General features: G+C 42.6%; 1 protein-coding gene across 1 annotated transcript in view; it reads right to left on the reverse strand.

Moving 5' to 3' along the window:
• Positions 1 to 15,508, reverse strand: part of Plcxd2 (phosphatidylinositol specific phospholipase C X domain containing 2) — a 52,764-nt gene that overhangs the window by 6,066 nt on the left and 31,190 nt on the right. The window contains exons 2-3 of the mRNA XM_034515158.2: positions 14,632 to 15,092; positions 6,727 to 6,968 (exon numbers count right to left, since the gene is read on the reverse strand). Coding sequence (XP_034371049.1) covers positions 6,727 to 6,968; positions 14,632 to 15,092 — 703 coding nt within the window. The remainder of the gene's footprint in view (positions 1 to 6,726; positions 6,969 to 14,631; positions 15,093 to 15,508) is intronic.

A 15,508-nucleotide genomic window follows, 5' to 3' on the forward strand; every position in this document is an offset into this window, starting at 1 on the left:
TCTGTCACTACAAAATGTGTATGAGGAACATATAAGCCCCTGGGGCGACTTGAACATAAGCCTTGTATCCCCACAGATATGGATGAGCCTTCCACCAGAACTAACCTTTCCAATGATTCTCTTATGCAAAAGACTATTTGCTTCTAGCATCAAAGAGACACGTTAACAGGACCTTGTAACACCAAGTCCAACAGTCCTCTTATTGTTAGGTCCTTAGGGTTCCTCGTAAAAAATTTCCAACATATTACAAATCGAAAGAAGCTTTACAGTAAGTAGATCTGCTCCTATCTCTTCCTATATTTTACTATTTTGCTTGCCACTTACCTATCAGTGTATCACTGCCTTTCTGCATGAATACAACATAGCCTATCTATTTTTCTATTGAGAGATACACTGGCTGTTTTTAATTTGCAGTCATTATGAATAAACTATTATGGGCATTCTTTTATGAGTCTTTTTATGGGCATCATCTTTTATTTTACTTGGATAAAAATCAAGGGACAAAACCGGTCTATGATAGGGTTTATTTATATTTAGTTTTATAAGAAACTGCCAGTGCTTTCCTCAGGGGGGCCGCTCTACTTTACAGTCTCACCAACAGAACAGGAAAACTCCAGACAGTTAACGTTCTCCCTAAAAACTGGTCCCACTAGTGTTTTGAAGTCTAGTCACTCTAAACCAAGTGTGGTGACTGATGCTTTCGATCCTAGCCTGTGGAAGGTTGAAGCAGGAGGACTGCTGGCAATGCAGACTGGACTTGTGTACCTTTTTCTTGCAAGTATCTATGTATTCATCACTTTAAGAATTTTTCCACTTAGTTTTTTAATCATTTTTTTAATCTTTTGCATTTTTGTGTTCATTCTCTGAGTGTTTCACACAACATGGTTTGATAGTATTCACCCTTTCTTCTTTTAAATGCTAAATTTTAGAAATCATTTTTACATCCTGGATACTAGTCTTTTGTCAGATATATCTGGCAAACATTTTTTTCTACCTTGTAGCTTGCCTTTTAATTTTTCTCAACAAAATAGTTTGATGATCCTAAATTTCTTAATCTTGATGGAGTGAAATTTGTTATCGTTTTTTTCTTTAGACAGATTTGTTTATGTGAATGTGTTTTTGTGAGGGTACCTGCATGTGTATGCAGAGGTGTTCACCAAATCTAGAAGAGGGAGTTGGATCCCTTGGAGCTGAGGTTACAGGCTGAGACCTGAACTTGGGTCTTTGCCCTAGCTACCTCTCCAGTGAGTGCTCTTAATCCCAGCCATCTCTCCAATCCCCCATCAATTTTTTTAAATTTCTGTGATTTGTTTAAGAAACACTCACTTCCAAATCACAAAGATTTCCTTTCACATTTCCTTCTGAAAGCCTCAGAGAGCTCACCTTTATTTCACTCTTTAAAACTACCAGCAGTTAATTTTTACAAAAGGCATAGAGTAAGGGGTCGGGAATCACTTTCCGAAGAGACAGTTATCCTAGTACTGTTCATGGCTCCTTAATAGATTACAATTTAATCAGCCATCTCTTGAATACAGTTACTAGGGTTATTTTATAAACAGGAGACCTCTGGTGTGACAAAGGCTCACAGCTCATGATGTAAATAACACTTTCAATCCAATGTGATGTAAGTGTGAGGAACCACTGAGGAGGAGAGCAATCAAGGTTACTGGCTGTCTGGCCTCATGGTAAACACAGCTCACTAAATACCCAGAAAAGGAAGGGAAAAACTGGCCTAGAGCTGATTGCAGGACTAGGAATCCTTTGGGTGGGATTTGCTCTGGATAGCATCCATGGCCCCCTCTCTTCTGTTACTCTTGCTCTCTCTGGCTGTCCCCTCAACCCCCCATTTCTATCCTTCTTTGAAGCCGCCCTTGCTCTACCATGATGCACCCTCATTTCTTGGTCTTCTAGAAAGTGGTGCTAAGATCTCAGCTCTTCTCTCAGTCAGCAGAGACTAAACTGCCATGGGCTGAAATAGTTCTATGGATCAATTTACTCTGTGTGTGTGTGTGTGTGTGTGTGTGTGTGTGTGTGTGTTAGCTGGTTGTGACTGACAAAAGTCCTTTCATTTTTAGCTGGGACTCGAAGATCTTAATTTTCTAATATTCCTTGGCCTTCAGCTACTCTTCCCTCAGGACGAATCTGAAAGATAGTACATCTTGTTCAGAGCAATGGCTGCTTAGAGCAGGGTCATGTATTTGGCCAAAGAAAGGGGTCAAAAACAAAGGAGTAAAGAGGTAGAGAGCGAAACACTTGTGGGAGTAGGAATAGGACGTTCCTTATATATTCACACAGTGAAGTGTTGAGAGGAGGGGCTGAGAAACACAGAACCCTCAGAGAAAAAGACCAAGATTTCACAGCATTCCACATGAAGGACACAGAGGTAGTTGAGCCTGTTACTTTTAGAAATTCAAAAGCTCCCTGATCAGAGCCTGTTTGGAGATCCTGCGCCACTTGCTGGTCATTCTGGGGAAATGACACTAGACACCTAGTGGCCACCCCGGCCCTTTGCAGACTATAATCCATACTTTCTAGTTTAAGTGATGAAGAAAAGCTCATCTCAGAGACTTCAAGAACGTGTACAGGGACACCCCATTGCCCAGGGGACTGTGTTAGCTCACTTGTGCTGTCATAATAACACATACACTGTTGACTTCAAAGAACTGGCACTATTCTCCCCTGTTCTAGAGGCTGCAGGCTGAACTTTTTCTGAAGCCCTTATTCTTGACTTGCAGGTGATTTCCTCCTCCCCAGGCCTCCCCCCACAGCACCCCATGTGTCATTTTCTCTGTGTGCACACACATATTCCTGTAGTCTATTGCCTTTTGTTTGTTTTTGGAGATTGCATTACATTTTCAAAGATGACCTTGACTGTACCCTCCTCTGCTCGAGTGCTGGGATTACAGGCTTACACTGCCATGCTTAGCTTCTATTGTCACTGGGTTTAAGTTTCCTTTGGACTACAGCATGAGTAGATTAGAACTCGTAATGGCCTTTCAACTTAATTCCCTCTTTAAAATGCAATTTCTCCAAATTTACTTACGTTCGGATTAAGGTTTTATTTTATTTGAGGGAGGGGCTCAGTACATAGGTCTGGGTGGCCTTGAACTCACAAAGATCTGTCTGCTCTGCCTCTGGAGTGTTAGGTGTAAAGGTATGCACCACCACACCTGGTTGGATTATTATTTTAATACGAGCATTTGAAGAGATGAAACATAATTCAGTGACAATAATAGGGACCCTACAGGCTTCAACATCAGGCCTCCTGACTCTGTCCTGACTCACTGTGAGTACTAAGGATCAGGTGTCTTCCAGTCTGAGGGAGACTACAACAGAAATTCCATCTGAATTGGCTACATATGTCTGGGGCTTCTTTCCAGGATGATGAACCAACGTGAACAACAGATTCTCACGTTCAAAGTGCATCTAAAAGCTGGGGATTAGCTTCCCACCAAGAAAACTAGCTGGTCGACAGTAGGAAGACATAGTGGGTCTTCCATGGGTTTGAGCTGTTGAACAGGGTTTAGTATCAGCTACACAGCACCCCTGTATGGTTAGCTAGTTCAGACAGCCTTCGGGGTGCTGGTGCTCACTGGGGAGAGCCCAAGGTTACTCAGTGGTGAAATGACAGTCATGTGATTTGCTGGCACTTGGGAACAGACTCCTAACCAGAGCCACGTTCCTCCTCCACTGATGTGTAGGCACAGGAATGTAGGATCACACCCCAAATACTCCCATGACCAGAAAGGGCTAGGATGCCAAGAGAGCAACTCATTTAAGGGACACATTATCACTACTAGTTTGGAGACCTTGCCTTTGTGCTCACACTATCTTCATGATCGCTAAACTGAGAGGCTGGGATTCTCTGGCAGCAAGACCAAGGAAGCACACCATGAGAAGAATAGTGATATTGCGGGTTACCAGCTGTAACCAGTGTGAACTGACCAGATCCAGGCACTACTAACTCAACCACAGGTCTGAGAACACTAAGAAACTAAGCTTAGACATCCCCTATGCTCACAGCAGTGCCCAGCACTGCACAGAAAGAAGCCCGGCAGTCCTGACAGGCTCTTGGCTCTTACAGGGGCTGTCATCTTAGCTGTAATCTGTGGTGCTGGATCACAGAGCTTTCCTGTGTACTCTCTTCCATGAGGACCCACAAGGATCTTAGTGATGTGCCCCTTCTTCACTTCAAAACACTGGCCTGGATTTAAGAATCAAATAAAAGCTTTTACAAAAGGGCACCTTATATTCAGAATAAAGGACCCATCCTTCATGTGAAATAGCCTCTCTTAGCTTCCCACACAGATTTGCAGTAGGCTGGTCTTCACTATAGAAATGTCCATGTTAGATTTTGCTGAAAGACTATGGGGCAAAGGCTACAGGACTCTTCTGTGTCTCTCCATCTGCCTCTTCCCAGGTACTCTTTCTGTTTCTCTTGACATACAGAAAATTTCACTTTATTGAATGAGTCAATAATGTTAAGCTGCAAATTTACCAAAAGAATGAGGAAAATGGAACAGGAACCTGAAAATACGTAAAAAAAAAAAAAATGCATAATTCTAGGTCCTTTTAATAGATACCACACTGGATTAAGGTGTTTTGTTTGTTTGTTTTGTTTTGATTTTATTTGGTTTGATTGTTGCCAGACATGGTAGCTCACACTTTTGGAGACTGAATCAGGAGGATTGCAATCCGTCAGTTTGAGACCAGCCTGGGCTGCACACAGGATTTCACTCTACCGTAGCCCTTGTCTCCAAAGAAAGTGTTGGCATCTAGCCTAGTCATAGCTTCTCCTGGCTTTGAACTCACAATCCCCTCGCCTCAGCCTTCCAAATGCTGGCGAATTGCAGGTGCGTAGTACCATGGCCAGCCCATGGGTTTCTTTGTTTCCAGCTGAATATGGTTAATTCCATTGAGACTTAGAAGGGCTGCATGGAAAGGAGCCTGTGGTTCTGTCCATGGTTGACATTATCAGGAGTTCTCAGCATGAAGGAAGAACATAGTTGTTGTTTGCCTTTTAAACTCCTATCTAGGCATATGGCTATTATCTGAAACCACACTCTCAAACTCAGAACCAAATGAGTGTGACTGGGCATGGATCTGTGCATGTGACTGACTGGACATGTGACTGGTCATGTGATGGAGCATGTGACTGGGCATGTCATGTGACTGAACAGCTTTCACTATCCAAATTCCAGTCACCACCCAGAACTCTAGAACTAAACGGATTCTTGTAAATATCATTTTTAGAAAACCTAAGTGCATTAGTTTCTTTAACTTATATTACAAAGGATAGCCCATTGAAAAGTGTATTTAATATCCCTCTATATACATATATATCATATACATATATGTATACACACATGCATTATATACATACATGCACAAATACATATACACATACACACATATATACATGTAATATGCTTTCTAGACATCCTTTATCCATCATTCACTGGTGCCCAGGACAAAGAATACCATCTCATATAAAATGACTAGCTCATCCTTGTTTATCTGTATATCAGGCCTAATTCTATGGAAAGGGAGTATCTGAGGCTGTGATATGGTACTCAAGACTCATGGTCACCAATGATGAAAGAACAAATTCCCGGAGGAACATCTCCCAGTCCCTAGCATAGAGCACAGCAGCCTGCATTTAACGCTTCTTAACCAGTGAGTATCGCAGACAGCAGTGTGGACAGTAAGAGGATCACCATGGGTGTGTGTCATAAAAAAAGTCACTCGGTGACACTGACTCAGAGTGCTTGTGATAGTATCAAAATAGAGTGAGTATTTATGGAATAATGCAGACATTTAGCAAAGTCTCAAAGGATTCTTAGAGAGCTATTCATATACTATCCCGAGAATCCACAACTTTTCAAAACAGTGTGTTTTATAGTTTTTTCCCTTGTAATTCTCCAAGTTTTACTGCTGTTTATTCAGAATAAAATCAATATAAATGGCGTGTGTGATGTGTGTGCAGATATAGTTGTGTGTAGGTACATAAGTATGTACTTGTGGGGGGTGGGGTAGAAGACAACCATGCGCTCATTTTTCAGATATAATCCATTTTGTATTAGAATCTCTTACTGGTTTGGAATTTGCCAATTAAGTTAGGTTTGCCAGACAGTTAGCTTCAGGTACCCAGCTGTTTCTGCTTCTCCAGTGTTGGATTCTAGGATTATCTGGGATCACATGGGCTCACTGTGCTTGGGATGGTTTTTGCAGGGGTTCTGGAAATCAGATCTTTGTGCTTGCAAGAGAAGAATTTTACTAACTGAGCTAACTCCACAGCATAAGAGGTGTGTGTGTGTCTGTGTGTGTGTCTGTGTGTGTGTATGTGTGTGAGTGTGTGTTGTGTGAGAGAGAGAGAGAGAGAGAGAGAGAGAGAGAGAGAGAGAGAAAGGGAGAGAGAGAGAGAGAGACAGAGAGAGAGAGAGAGAGAGAGAGAAAGGGAGAGAGAGAGAGAGAGAGAGAGAGTTCAAACTTTTTCTGGGAGATGGGGCTAAGTATATAAACCTAAAATTCCAGTATCAAAGAAGCAGAGACAGGAAGATTATGAGTTCAAGGCCAGCCTGAACTATCTCAAGATAACCACCTAATCAACCAATCAACCCAACCACCTAACCAATCAACCAAACCAAACCAAACCAATCAACCAGCTACCATCACCAATGAAACAATAACACAAACCCTACCTGTAGGGTAGGAGCCACCTCTTACCTGTGAACTAGCGTGTTCTTGAGGCCTCCCACCAGGCCTCGGGCAATGGTCTTCACTCTCGGGGTGAGGATGGCCTGGGAGACATGGAAAGCGCCACGTGGGGCTCGCTCACTCAGGGTGGTCTCCAAGAAGAGGATCAGTTTTTGCACACTGGTGGTGTTTGCCCAGGGTGCCGGAATCTTCTTCCCTGGCCACAGGAATGGGTATTGCTTGTAGAAGGGGCAGTGGTAGAAAATGAGAACCTGCAATGTTCAGAGCAGAGAAAAGACAGAAACATTTAAAAGCTGAGTAGTGGAACGGTGAGATAGAGGAGGGTGAACACGCTCAGAAGCAGCAGAATTGCTCATGTAAACTGGAGGGGCGGGGAAAGCTGGATCTCTATGCAAGGTTTTATGGGGCTAAGACACAGATTAGATAGAACTTCACCATGGTGGAACGTAAGAATGTTGGAGTCTACAGTCAAGTTCTCTTGGACTAGCTTTGCTCCTCTCAGTAGCCATTCATTGTTCATACCTGTGCCTGACCTAACATCTTTTTGACTATCAGGTTAAAGCCTTTGGCATGTATTCATAGCAAACCACCAGCTTCCAAGAACAAAAATAACCTGTAGTGACTTCTCTTGCTATACCCTGACTACTTGTGGTCCCTACCAATGGCGATAAATGCATTGACTTAGGGCTTTCTTTAGTTCCTTGGCTAATCAAATCTTATGTGACCATTTCCACGGTGGATATGTTGTTCCAGGCAACCCGAGTCTGTGTTCTATGCCCTTTCCTATTTGGCTCAATAACAAACTATTTCTTATTCTCTTTGAGGTGGGAGCTGTGTTTTGCATAGATAATGTTTTTATTACACGTGTTTATTTATTTTGTACACGGTAGAGAGATGCAGTGGCACATGAATTGTTGCAGATCATGTGTAGTAGTCAGAATATAGCTTTGGGGAGTTAGTTGTCACCTTCAAGCAAATGGGACCTAGGTCATCAGTCACTGAGCCACCTCATTGGTCCTATATATTATTTTAAGAAGAAACAAAGAGTTACCGAGAACTTGCTGTCTAACTCAAGGATGATTATTTTTTTGGTCACGCATAAAGGAAAATAGTAAGATATAAAGGACATATGCCTATTCATTATAACAAATGTATTTGTAAGAAATTAATACAGAAGTCTTATGATAGACGCATAGAATTACTTTGATAGGGTCTAATAAGCTCCATTAACTCTGAGTTACTGAAGAGCATGAATTAAGGCAATGGGCAGAGAACGTGACAAGGCTATCTCCCTGAGGAAAATTGACAGGCAGGGCCAACCCTGCAGAAACAGGATTTTACTGCCAGTGTACATGAGTAGTTATTCAAGGTGAGTAGAAGTGAAAAATGTAGTTTTTTTTGTTGTTGTTGTTGTTGTTGTTGTTGTGATTATTTTTTTTTAACCAACTAGACACAGCCTTATTACATTTCATCCACACACAGTCCCTGGGAAGTTTCTGCATAGCAGGCTGAAACCAGTCTGGTCCAGAAATCATGTTTCCAGTGCTCATGGCTTTGACACTTGGAGTAGGCATAGCTCTTGGGGTTTAGATAAACAGTGAGAACTCATTTGTGAGTGAATGGATTTTTCAATTGTACGCACTGGCTCTGATGAAATTGTCCGTCCCAGGAGAGGAAAGCAAAGTGCCACTAGTATCAGGGAAGACCTTGTAGAGGCCATGGGCCTCCAGTGGGGCCACTGGAGATGGCAGTCATTTTCAAAATAATTAGCAAGCTATATCCACAGCATTAATTAGTTTCTGGGAGGCAGCTGGGGGACAGAGGGTTGCTCTTCTGATTGTCCCAGTTGCGAGCTCTGCTGTGTGGTTTTCTAGAAGAGCTGTGTTTTTCCCCTTAGGGGCACGGGTGAGCTCTCCCCAGAGGAATGCCTAGCTCATGTTTACCCTGTGGACTGTAATCTTATGAGTAATCTGTCAGGAACTCAGGAGGACGAGGACGAGGATTCTATACGTTCATCTCATTTCTAGTGTATCTGGGTGATGATGAAGGCGCCAGACCTTTTGAATGCCTGGAGGCAGGGGGCTGCTAACAGGGCAATGTCTACACTCCTAGTTCTTAAGGGTTCTGAGTAATGCTGCACACTGATGGTGACTGTAGTAAACACATGCGTTAATGAGGTTAATCACAGGCTCACTGTAAGCAGATTGCTGGGGAGACCCAAAGCTTTCCCGCTGGCACTGAAACTGGTTAGGTTGGAAGGGTGAAGCCAGAAGGAGAGCTGCCCTGGGCAGTAGGATTGGGGGGTGGGCAGGAAGCCCTGCAACCCTGTTACAGGCCTAGCAAGTGGTACCCAAGACAACTGCCCCCAGGCTGTGCACCCATGCACTAGAGGACAGTACTCAACTTTACTCTGCCTCAGAAAATGTGTAATTAGTACAAATTACACAAGAAGGGGTTTCTGTCCTTCCCCCTTGGTCTTCTTGGATAGTCTGATCTGAGGGTTGCTGGGGGGTGGGTGGATCTCTGCTTATAAAACAAAGGTGTAGAGACTCATCGATCTCTCTCTCCATCTCCTTGTGCCAATTTTCTCTGAAATATCTCCTGTCCAGCTCACCAGTTCATGTTCAGTTTTTCCCTTGATTCTAAGATGGAAAATCTCATTTTTTTAAAGAACAGTCCCTCCGGTGATCTCTTCTTACTGTGATGGTTCCTTTACTGGGGCCTCTGGGGTACTGGCTCATGGTGTGCTCTACTTCTCAATGGATTATAAAACCCCTTTCTTCATACCATGTAGGACACCAGGCTTGATTTTATCTTACATTTGCAATCTGTCTTAGTTTGATGAGTTATTTCTTTTAATTATTTTTCTTCTCGTCTGCAGGAGCATGCATACCATGGCATACATGTGGACACAAGAATATAATTTTCAGGAGTTGGTTCTCTCCTTCTACTCTGGGTTTGAGGGGTTGAAACGAGATGACCTCAAACTCAGAGATTCACCTGCTTCTTCCTCCTGAGTCCTGGGACTAAAGATGTGTACCTGTGGAATCTGTCTCTCTAACTGGGCTGTCTTGGCTGGCCTCCGTGGGAGAGAATGGACCTAGTCCTGTAGTGACTTGAGATGTCAGGTTGGGTTGGTACCCAAAGGGGATGAAGGGGAATGAGGGATGGGGAGGGGCTGCGTGAGGGAGGGACTTGGAGGTGAGGGGGGCTGTGATAGGGAATATAAAGGGAATAAATAAATAAATGGGAGGGGGTTATGTTCCACCATGGCCTGTCGGGTTATAGATTTCCTACTTTCTCATTTAGATCTCAAATACTTCCAAACTGTAGGCTAACTCCTCCAATTTACTGTACCCTTATCTACTCGCGTCTGCATCTAAAATCTGTGAGCTGTGATATAATTACATGTTGAGTGTAATGTGACTGAGGGTAGAGTACTTCCTGACATTAAATTCCAGTAATAAAACACTGGGGGGTGGGGGGGGGTGACATAGCAGGGCAGCTCATTGCATAATGAATATTTAAAGCCTGATCACAAGTGTGACACTGCCCCAGCATGGGGCCAATGACTGGTGGCTCTCCTTGAGTGCTCCTGTTTCAGCTGTTAAAGAGACATTAGGTCAGGGATACTTTCTCTTTTTCTAATATACCATTCCAGTCTCTTTCCTCCGTAACCATAGGACTATCTGTAGTGGGTAACGCTGATAAATTAGCCTGTGCATGTGAGTGTGTGTGTTGTTGTGTACTTGTTAGTACACATGTGTACTTGTTAGTGTGGGTGTGTTCACATGAGCAGGCATGTGTGGAGGTTAGCTAGAGGTTGATATTGGCTGTCTTCCCTTGATAGCTTCCCACCGTTTTCTGAGTAGAGGTCAGAGGACAACATCTGAGTTCAGTTCTGTGTCCCCCCCTCCCCCCCGTGGATCCTGAGGCTCGAATCCATGTTGTCAGGGTTCGCAGCAAGTTTCCTTACCTGCTGAACTCTCTTCTGTTCCCCGAACTATTATTTTTTAGGACAGAGTCTCTTGATGAATCTAAAGTTCTATTTAGCCAGACTGGCTGGACAATGACCTCCAGGGATCTGCCTGTTTTTTTTTGTTTTTTTTTTTTTTTTGTTTTTTTTTTTTTTTTTTTTTGTGCAATCTGTCAGCCATCCAGAATATCATCTGTGTACCAAATTACAAAATGTTACTGACCTCATATTTGACCTTACCATACCCTCTCATTCAAATGTCAACCGCCTTTCTCAATGGGAACAATCTGAGGCCCTTTGAGAATAGGTTCTTAGTGAAACAACAGTGTTTTTATTTCACAACCCAGAAAAGCAGCTGTGAAAGTCATCAAGGCCTATGGGAATACTAGAGAGAAACCATCCAGTGAGGGAACCCTAACCCACACTCTCACTCACAGTGCTTCCTTGGCAAGTTGCTGCAGTATCTCTATTTCTCAATTTTCCCCATCTGCAAAATGGGGGCAATTTCAAATGCCTATCTCTTAGTGTTGTTGAGAAGATCAAAACAGTTCACCTGATTCTGGTGCAAACTGAGGTGGCACTTCAAGAGTTCTGGGCAAGCCTGGGCTACAGCATAGCATGACCCCACAACAAAGAAATAAGTAGATGAAATTAAATTACATCTGTGAGTCTGAATAGTATTAAACTTAGGTGTAGGAGAAGAGATGTGATATATAGTTGAAAGGATACTTGGTGCTTAACAAATATTTATTTAACAAATAACTAAGCTCCCTTTGAACACGAAGATCCCTCCTTAAGTGTTTGTTTTTAAAATTTTCATTATTTATTTAATTATATGTGTGTGTGAGTGTGTGCACACATGCATGTGCACGTGTGCATGCCTATGGGTGTAAGTACGTGTGAGCCTTGAATGCACACTGGGGCCAGATGAGAACACCAACGTCCACTACTGCTCTTTACCTACTCCTTTGAGGCAGTCTCTCTAGGAACCCGAGGCTCGGCTCGGCTTTTCTTGGCTAAGCTGAAAGTGCCCAGGGACCCACCTGTCTACACCCTTCATGGCGCTGGAGTTACAGCCACTTGTGGGGGACATTTGCCTTCTTTTGTTGGTGCTGGCATCAGAACATCTGTTCTTATGATTGTAAAGCAAGTACTTTTAACTGTAAGACAGCTCTCTGGTCCCTCCCTAAAACTACTTTAATAAGTTCTTCTTAGGGCCAGGGATGTGGAACAGTGATAGAGCTGTTTGCCTAGCATATATAAGGACCTGAGGTCTTTATTCAATAGTTTTTTCCTTTTTTTTTTTCTTTTTTTTTAATTCGATACTTTTTAAAAAGTATTTTCTTAATGTACCTAATGGGATAAGAACAACTCTGAATGAAGGCATCCTTTTTGTTTTTCTTGGATAAAGTTTAAGTCGGAGGCTGTCTTTTTCCAAAGCTCCTGTTTGCTGCTGCCACACCTTGCATCAGAGTAGAATACATCTGGGGCTTATCTTTTTACTGCGCATGTTTCTCAGGGGTATAGGTTTGGAGGCTCATCTTTACTTGGGGGAGGGGGCATGGATAGAGGGTATTAAGCAGATCTTAGATAAGACAGAATAGTGTTCTACTGACCAATTGGCTTGTGTCACAACTTTGCCTTGGGCAGATACTGGCCAAGCCATTAAAGGTCAATTTAGATGTCAAATAGACTGCAGACAAACTTTGAATATTTGGCAGTGTGCAGTCTGAATGAGAATGTTCCCTATAGCTCATATATTTGAATATTTGGTTCCCCAGTTGGAAATGTTTGAAAAAGATTAGGAAGTGTGGCCTTGTTGGAGAAGGTGTGTCACTGAGGATGGGATTTGAGGTTTCAAAAGGCCTGTGCAATTCCTAGTGTTTTCCTTCTCTTTCTCTCTGCCTCACTGTTGTGGATCAAGTTGTGAGCCCTCTGTTAATTTTTGCTACTAAGGCTTTGCTCCACCATCATGGACTTTCTGAAACCATAAGCCAAATCAAACACTTTCTTTTATAAGTTGCCTTGGTCATGGTGTTTTCTGACAGCAATAGAAATATAACAAAGACAGAAGTTGGCACCACAAGTGAGGTATTACTGTGACAGGCCTGACTGTGCTAGTTTTTGGAAGAAAGAGGAAGAATTTGGAATTTCAGACTAGGAAAAATGTAGAACATTATAAACAGGGCTTACACGTGTAATTCTAGTAGATGCTGAGATCAGTGTAGACTATAGAGGCCCAGCTCATAGGGTTTCAGAGGGGGAATAATATTAACAATGGGGCTAGCGGCCGTATTTTGGCAAGGAATGTGGCTACTTTTTGTCCTTGTTCTATGATTTTTCCTAAGGCTAAATCCCAGAGTTTTAGACTAATTTCCTTGGCAGAGGAGATTTCAAGACAGCTTACTATTGACTCTGTCCTGTGGTAATCACACAGATCTACAATTAAAATGAGCAACGGTGGCAAAAATAAATACAAACTATAAATTTTAAAGAGGAAAAGTGGCACCAAATTTAATGTTGGTGCCAAGACTTGTTCTGAAAGACATGAGAAGATTAAAGAGAATCTTTAGATAGATTAATCTTAAATAGAATAAAGATCTTAAATAGAATAAAGGGAGGGGTGCCCTCAGGGCAAGACTTCACCCAGATAAACTTCCAATTTCTGAAAAGGAATTTTCTGCTTGAAAAAAGCAACAACAAATCAAAGCTTCTACAAATATGATTTCAGGGTGCCAAGTTGGTAGTCAAATTTGGAAGTGTCATTCATGTTGTTTGGACTGTAAGAGTCATGAAGGATATGGGAATAAGGGGGTTATAGAATCTTCCTCTATTGTGAAGGGGAGCCACTGAAGCCGGGCATGAGACAGGGGCCCAAGAGATTACTGCATGAAGCTGTGAAAGTAATCCCTAGATTGTGTTGGAGAAGGTAAAGGTGCCAGAGTCATGGGATTTCTGACAAAGCGAGCTGCATATAAGGAGTGGAACCAGCCTAAGAAAGAGAAATGTGTTGTAAACGGCAAAGTTGTAAGGACAAAACCATGTAAGTCCTTTGACACTGGTACAGGATTTGGAGTTTGCTCTGCAGTGTTTTAGTCTTGCTTTGGTCTAGTATTTTTTCATCATGTCCTCTTTTTTCCCTTTGAAAATGGTAATGTATACTCTGTGCCATTGGGTGTTGAAGGTATGTCATTTGCTTTTTGCTTTTGATTTTTGTAGCGGTTACAGCTAAGAGACTATCTTGAGTCTCAGATCAGACTTCAGACTTTTAAACAAGTTTGAGACTGTGAAAGACTGTAAAAACTTTTGAATTTGGATCAAATGCATTTTGCATTATAATATGCCTACAAGTCTATGAAGTCCAGGGAGTTGAATGTGGCCCATGGATGGAGGCTTATATATTTGCATCTTAGGTCCCAAGATGCTCGAAATGTTTGATGGATTAGGAGTTGTGGCCTCGTTACTGGTGTTCACTAAAGGTGGGTTTCAAAAGACTTGTAACATTCTCAGTACTCTCTCTGAATCGATATGTTTGTCTGTCTGTCTGTCTCTGTGTCTCTGACTCTCCCTGTCATCTCTCTGTCTCTGTCTCTCATGTGCATCAAGATGAGAGCCCTCAGATATTCCTTTGCTCTGCGATCACTGACTCTAATCCTCTGAAACCATAAGCCAAATTCAGTGCTTTCTTTCATCAGTTGCCTTGGTCATGATGTTTTGTCACAGCAATAGAAAAATAACTAAGTCACCAAGCATTAATCCCATTTCCACCAGGCCTATTAAATCTCAGAATCTAGGTACTCTTCTGCACATGCTCAGTACTTCAAGCAATCTACCTGTCCAGCTCCTATGCCTTGGGTTGAGTTATTTCACAGCTGACAACCTAGGAAAGCAGAGAGTTGAGTTCTTGCTCTTGGACGTTCAGCACTCCTTCCTCTTACCTGGTACTTCTTCTCCCAAAGGCTCCGCAGTGTCATGCTTTCCACACTGCAGGCTGGGCACAGCTTGTTCCCAAAGGCCTCCTGGATCCGCAGAACCAGGCATTTGTGGTGGGCTTCATCCATGGCGTAGAAGTGATTGAAATCCAGGAAGATGATCTCTTGAGGATGCTGAGTGAGGAATGCATCAATCTCCATCAACCCATCCCAAACCTTGATGCCAAAGAGCCCGTGGATGAAGTAGATCTCCTGGTCAGTGTCTCCGGGCTTAGAAGACACACGTAGGTCAAAGTAGCGGATCCCAGCCTCCAGCTGCTCCCGGAAGGTCAGGTTCTGAGTTACAGACCATTTCTTCATTAACTTCTTCACCAAGGAGATACGGGCAAGGCGTTTGACAGCTTGGGTTTGGTCAGGCCCCACTGGGGACTTTTCGTCTACCCAGTAGCTGAATGAATCATGGGAGCCTAGATAAGGCAATAAAGGGAGAGGACCAGAGATGAGACAATCCAACTGATATGACAACAGTGAGGAACAAGAGGACAAATACATTATATGTAAGTACTTGCAAAAACTTTCCAGCCTGCTGGGAATAAAATAAACACAAATAAAAGTAATGTAGTCTTATTAGCAGCTCTTTAAGCCTAGGGTAATACCATAATTCTCACACATTGCTAGTGTAAGGTAAATTACTAACTTTTTGGAAAGCTATTGAGAAATATGCTCAAAAATCAGAGCTTTAAAATATTCATAGCACTTTGATCTAGTAATTTCATTTCAGGGAAGCTATTCTAGAGGAAATAAACTCAAACCTCTGGAAAAAAACAAAGATGGTTACCAGAGGCTATTACAACAGATGCAAACCGGAGGAGGCTTAAGCCCC

Source organism: Arvicanthis niloticus, chromosome 12, assembly GCF_011762505.2.
Source record: "Arvicanthis niloticus isolate mArvNil1 chromosome 12, mArvNil1.pat.X, whole genome shotgun sequence".
NCBI lineage: Eukaryota > Metazoa > Chordata > Mammalia > Rodentia > Muridae > Arvicanthis > Arvicanthis niloticus.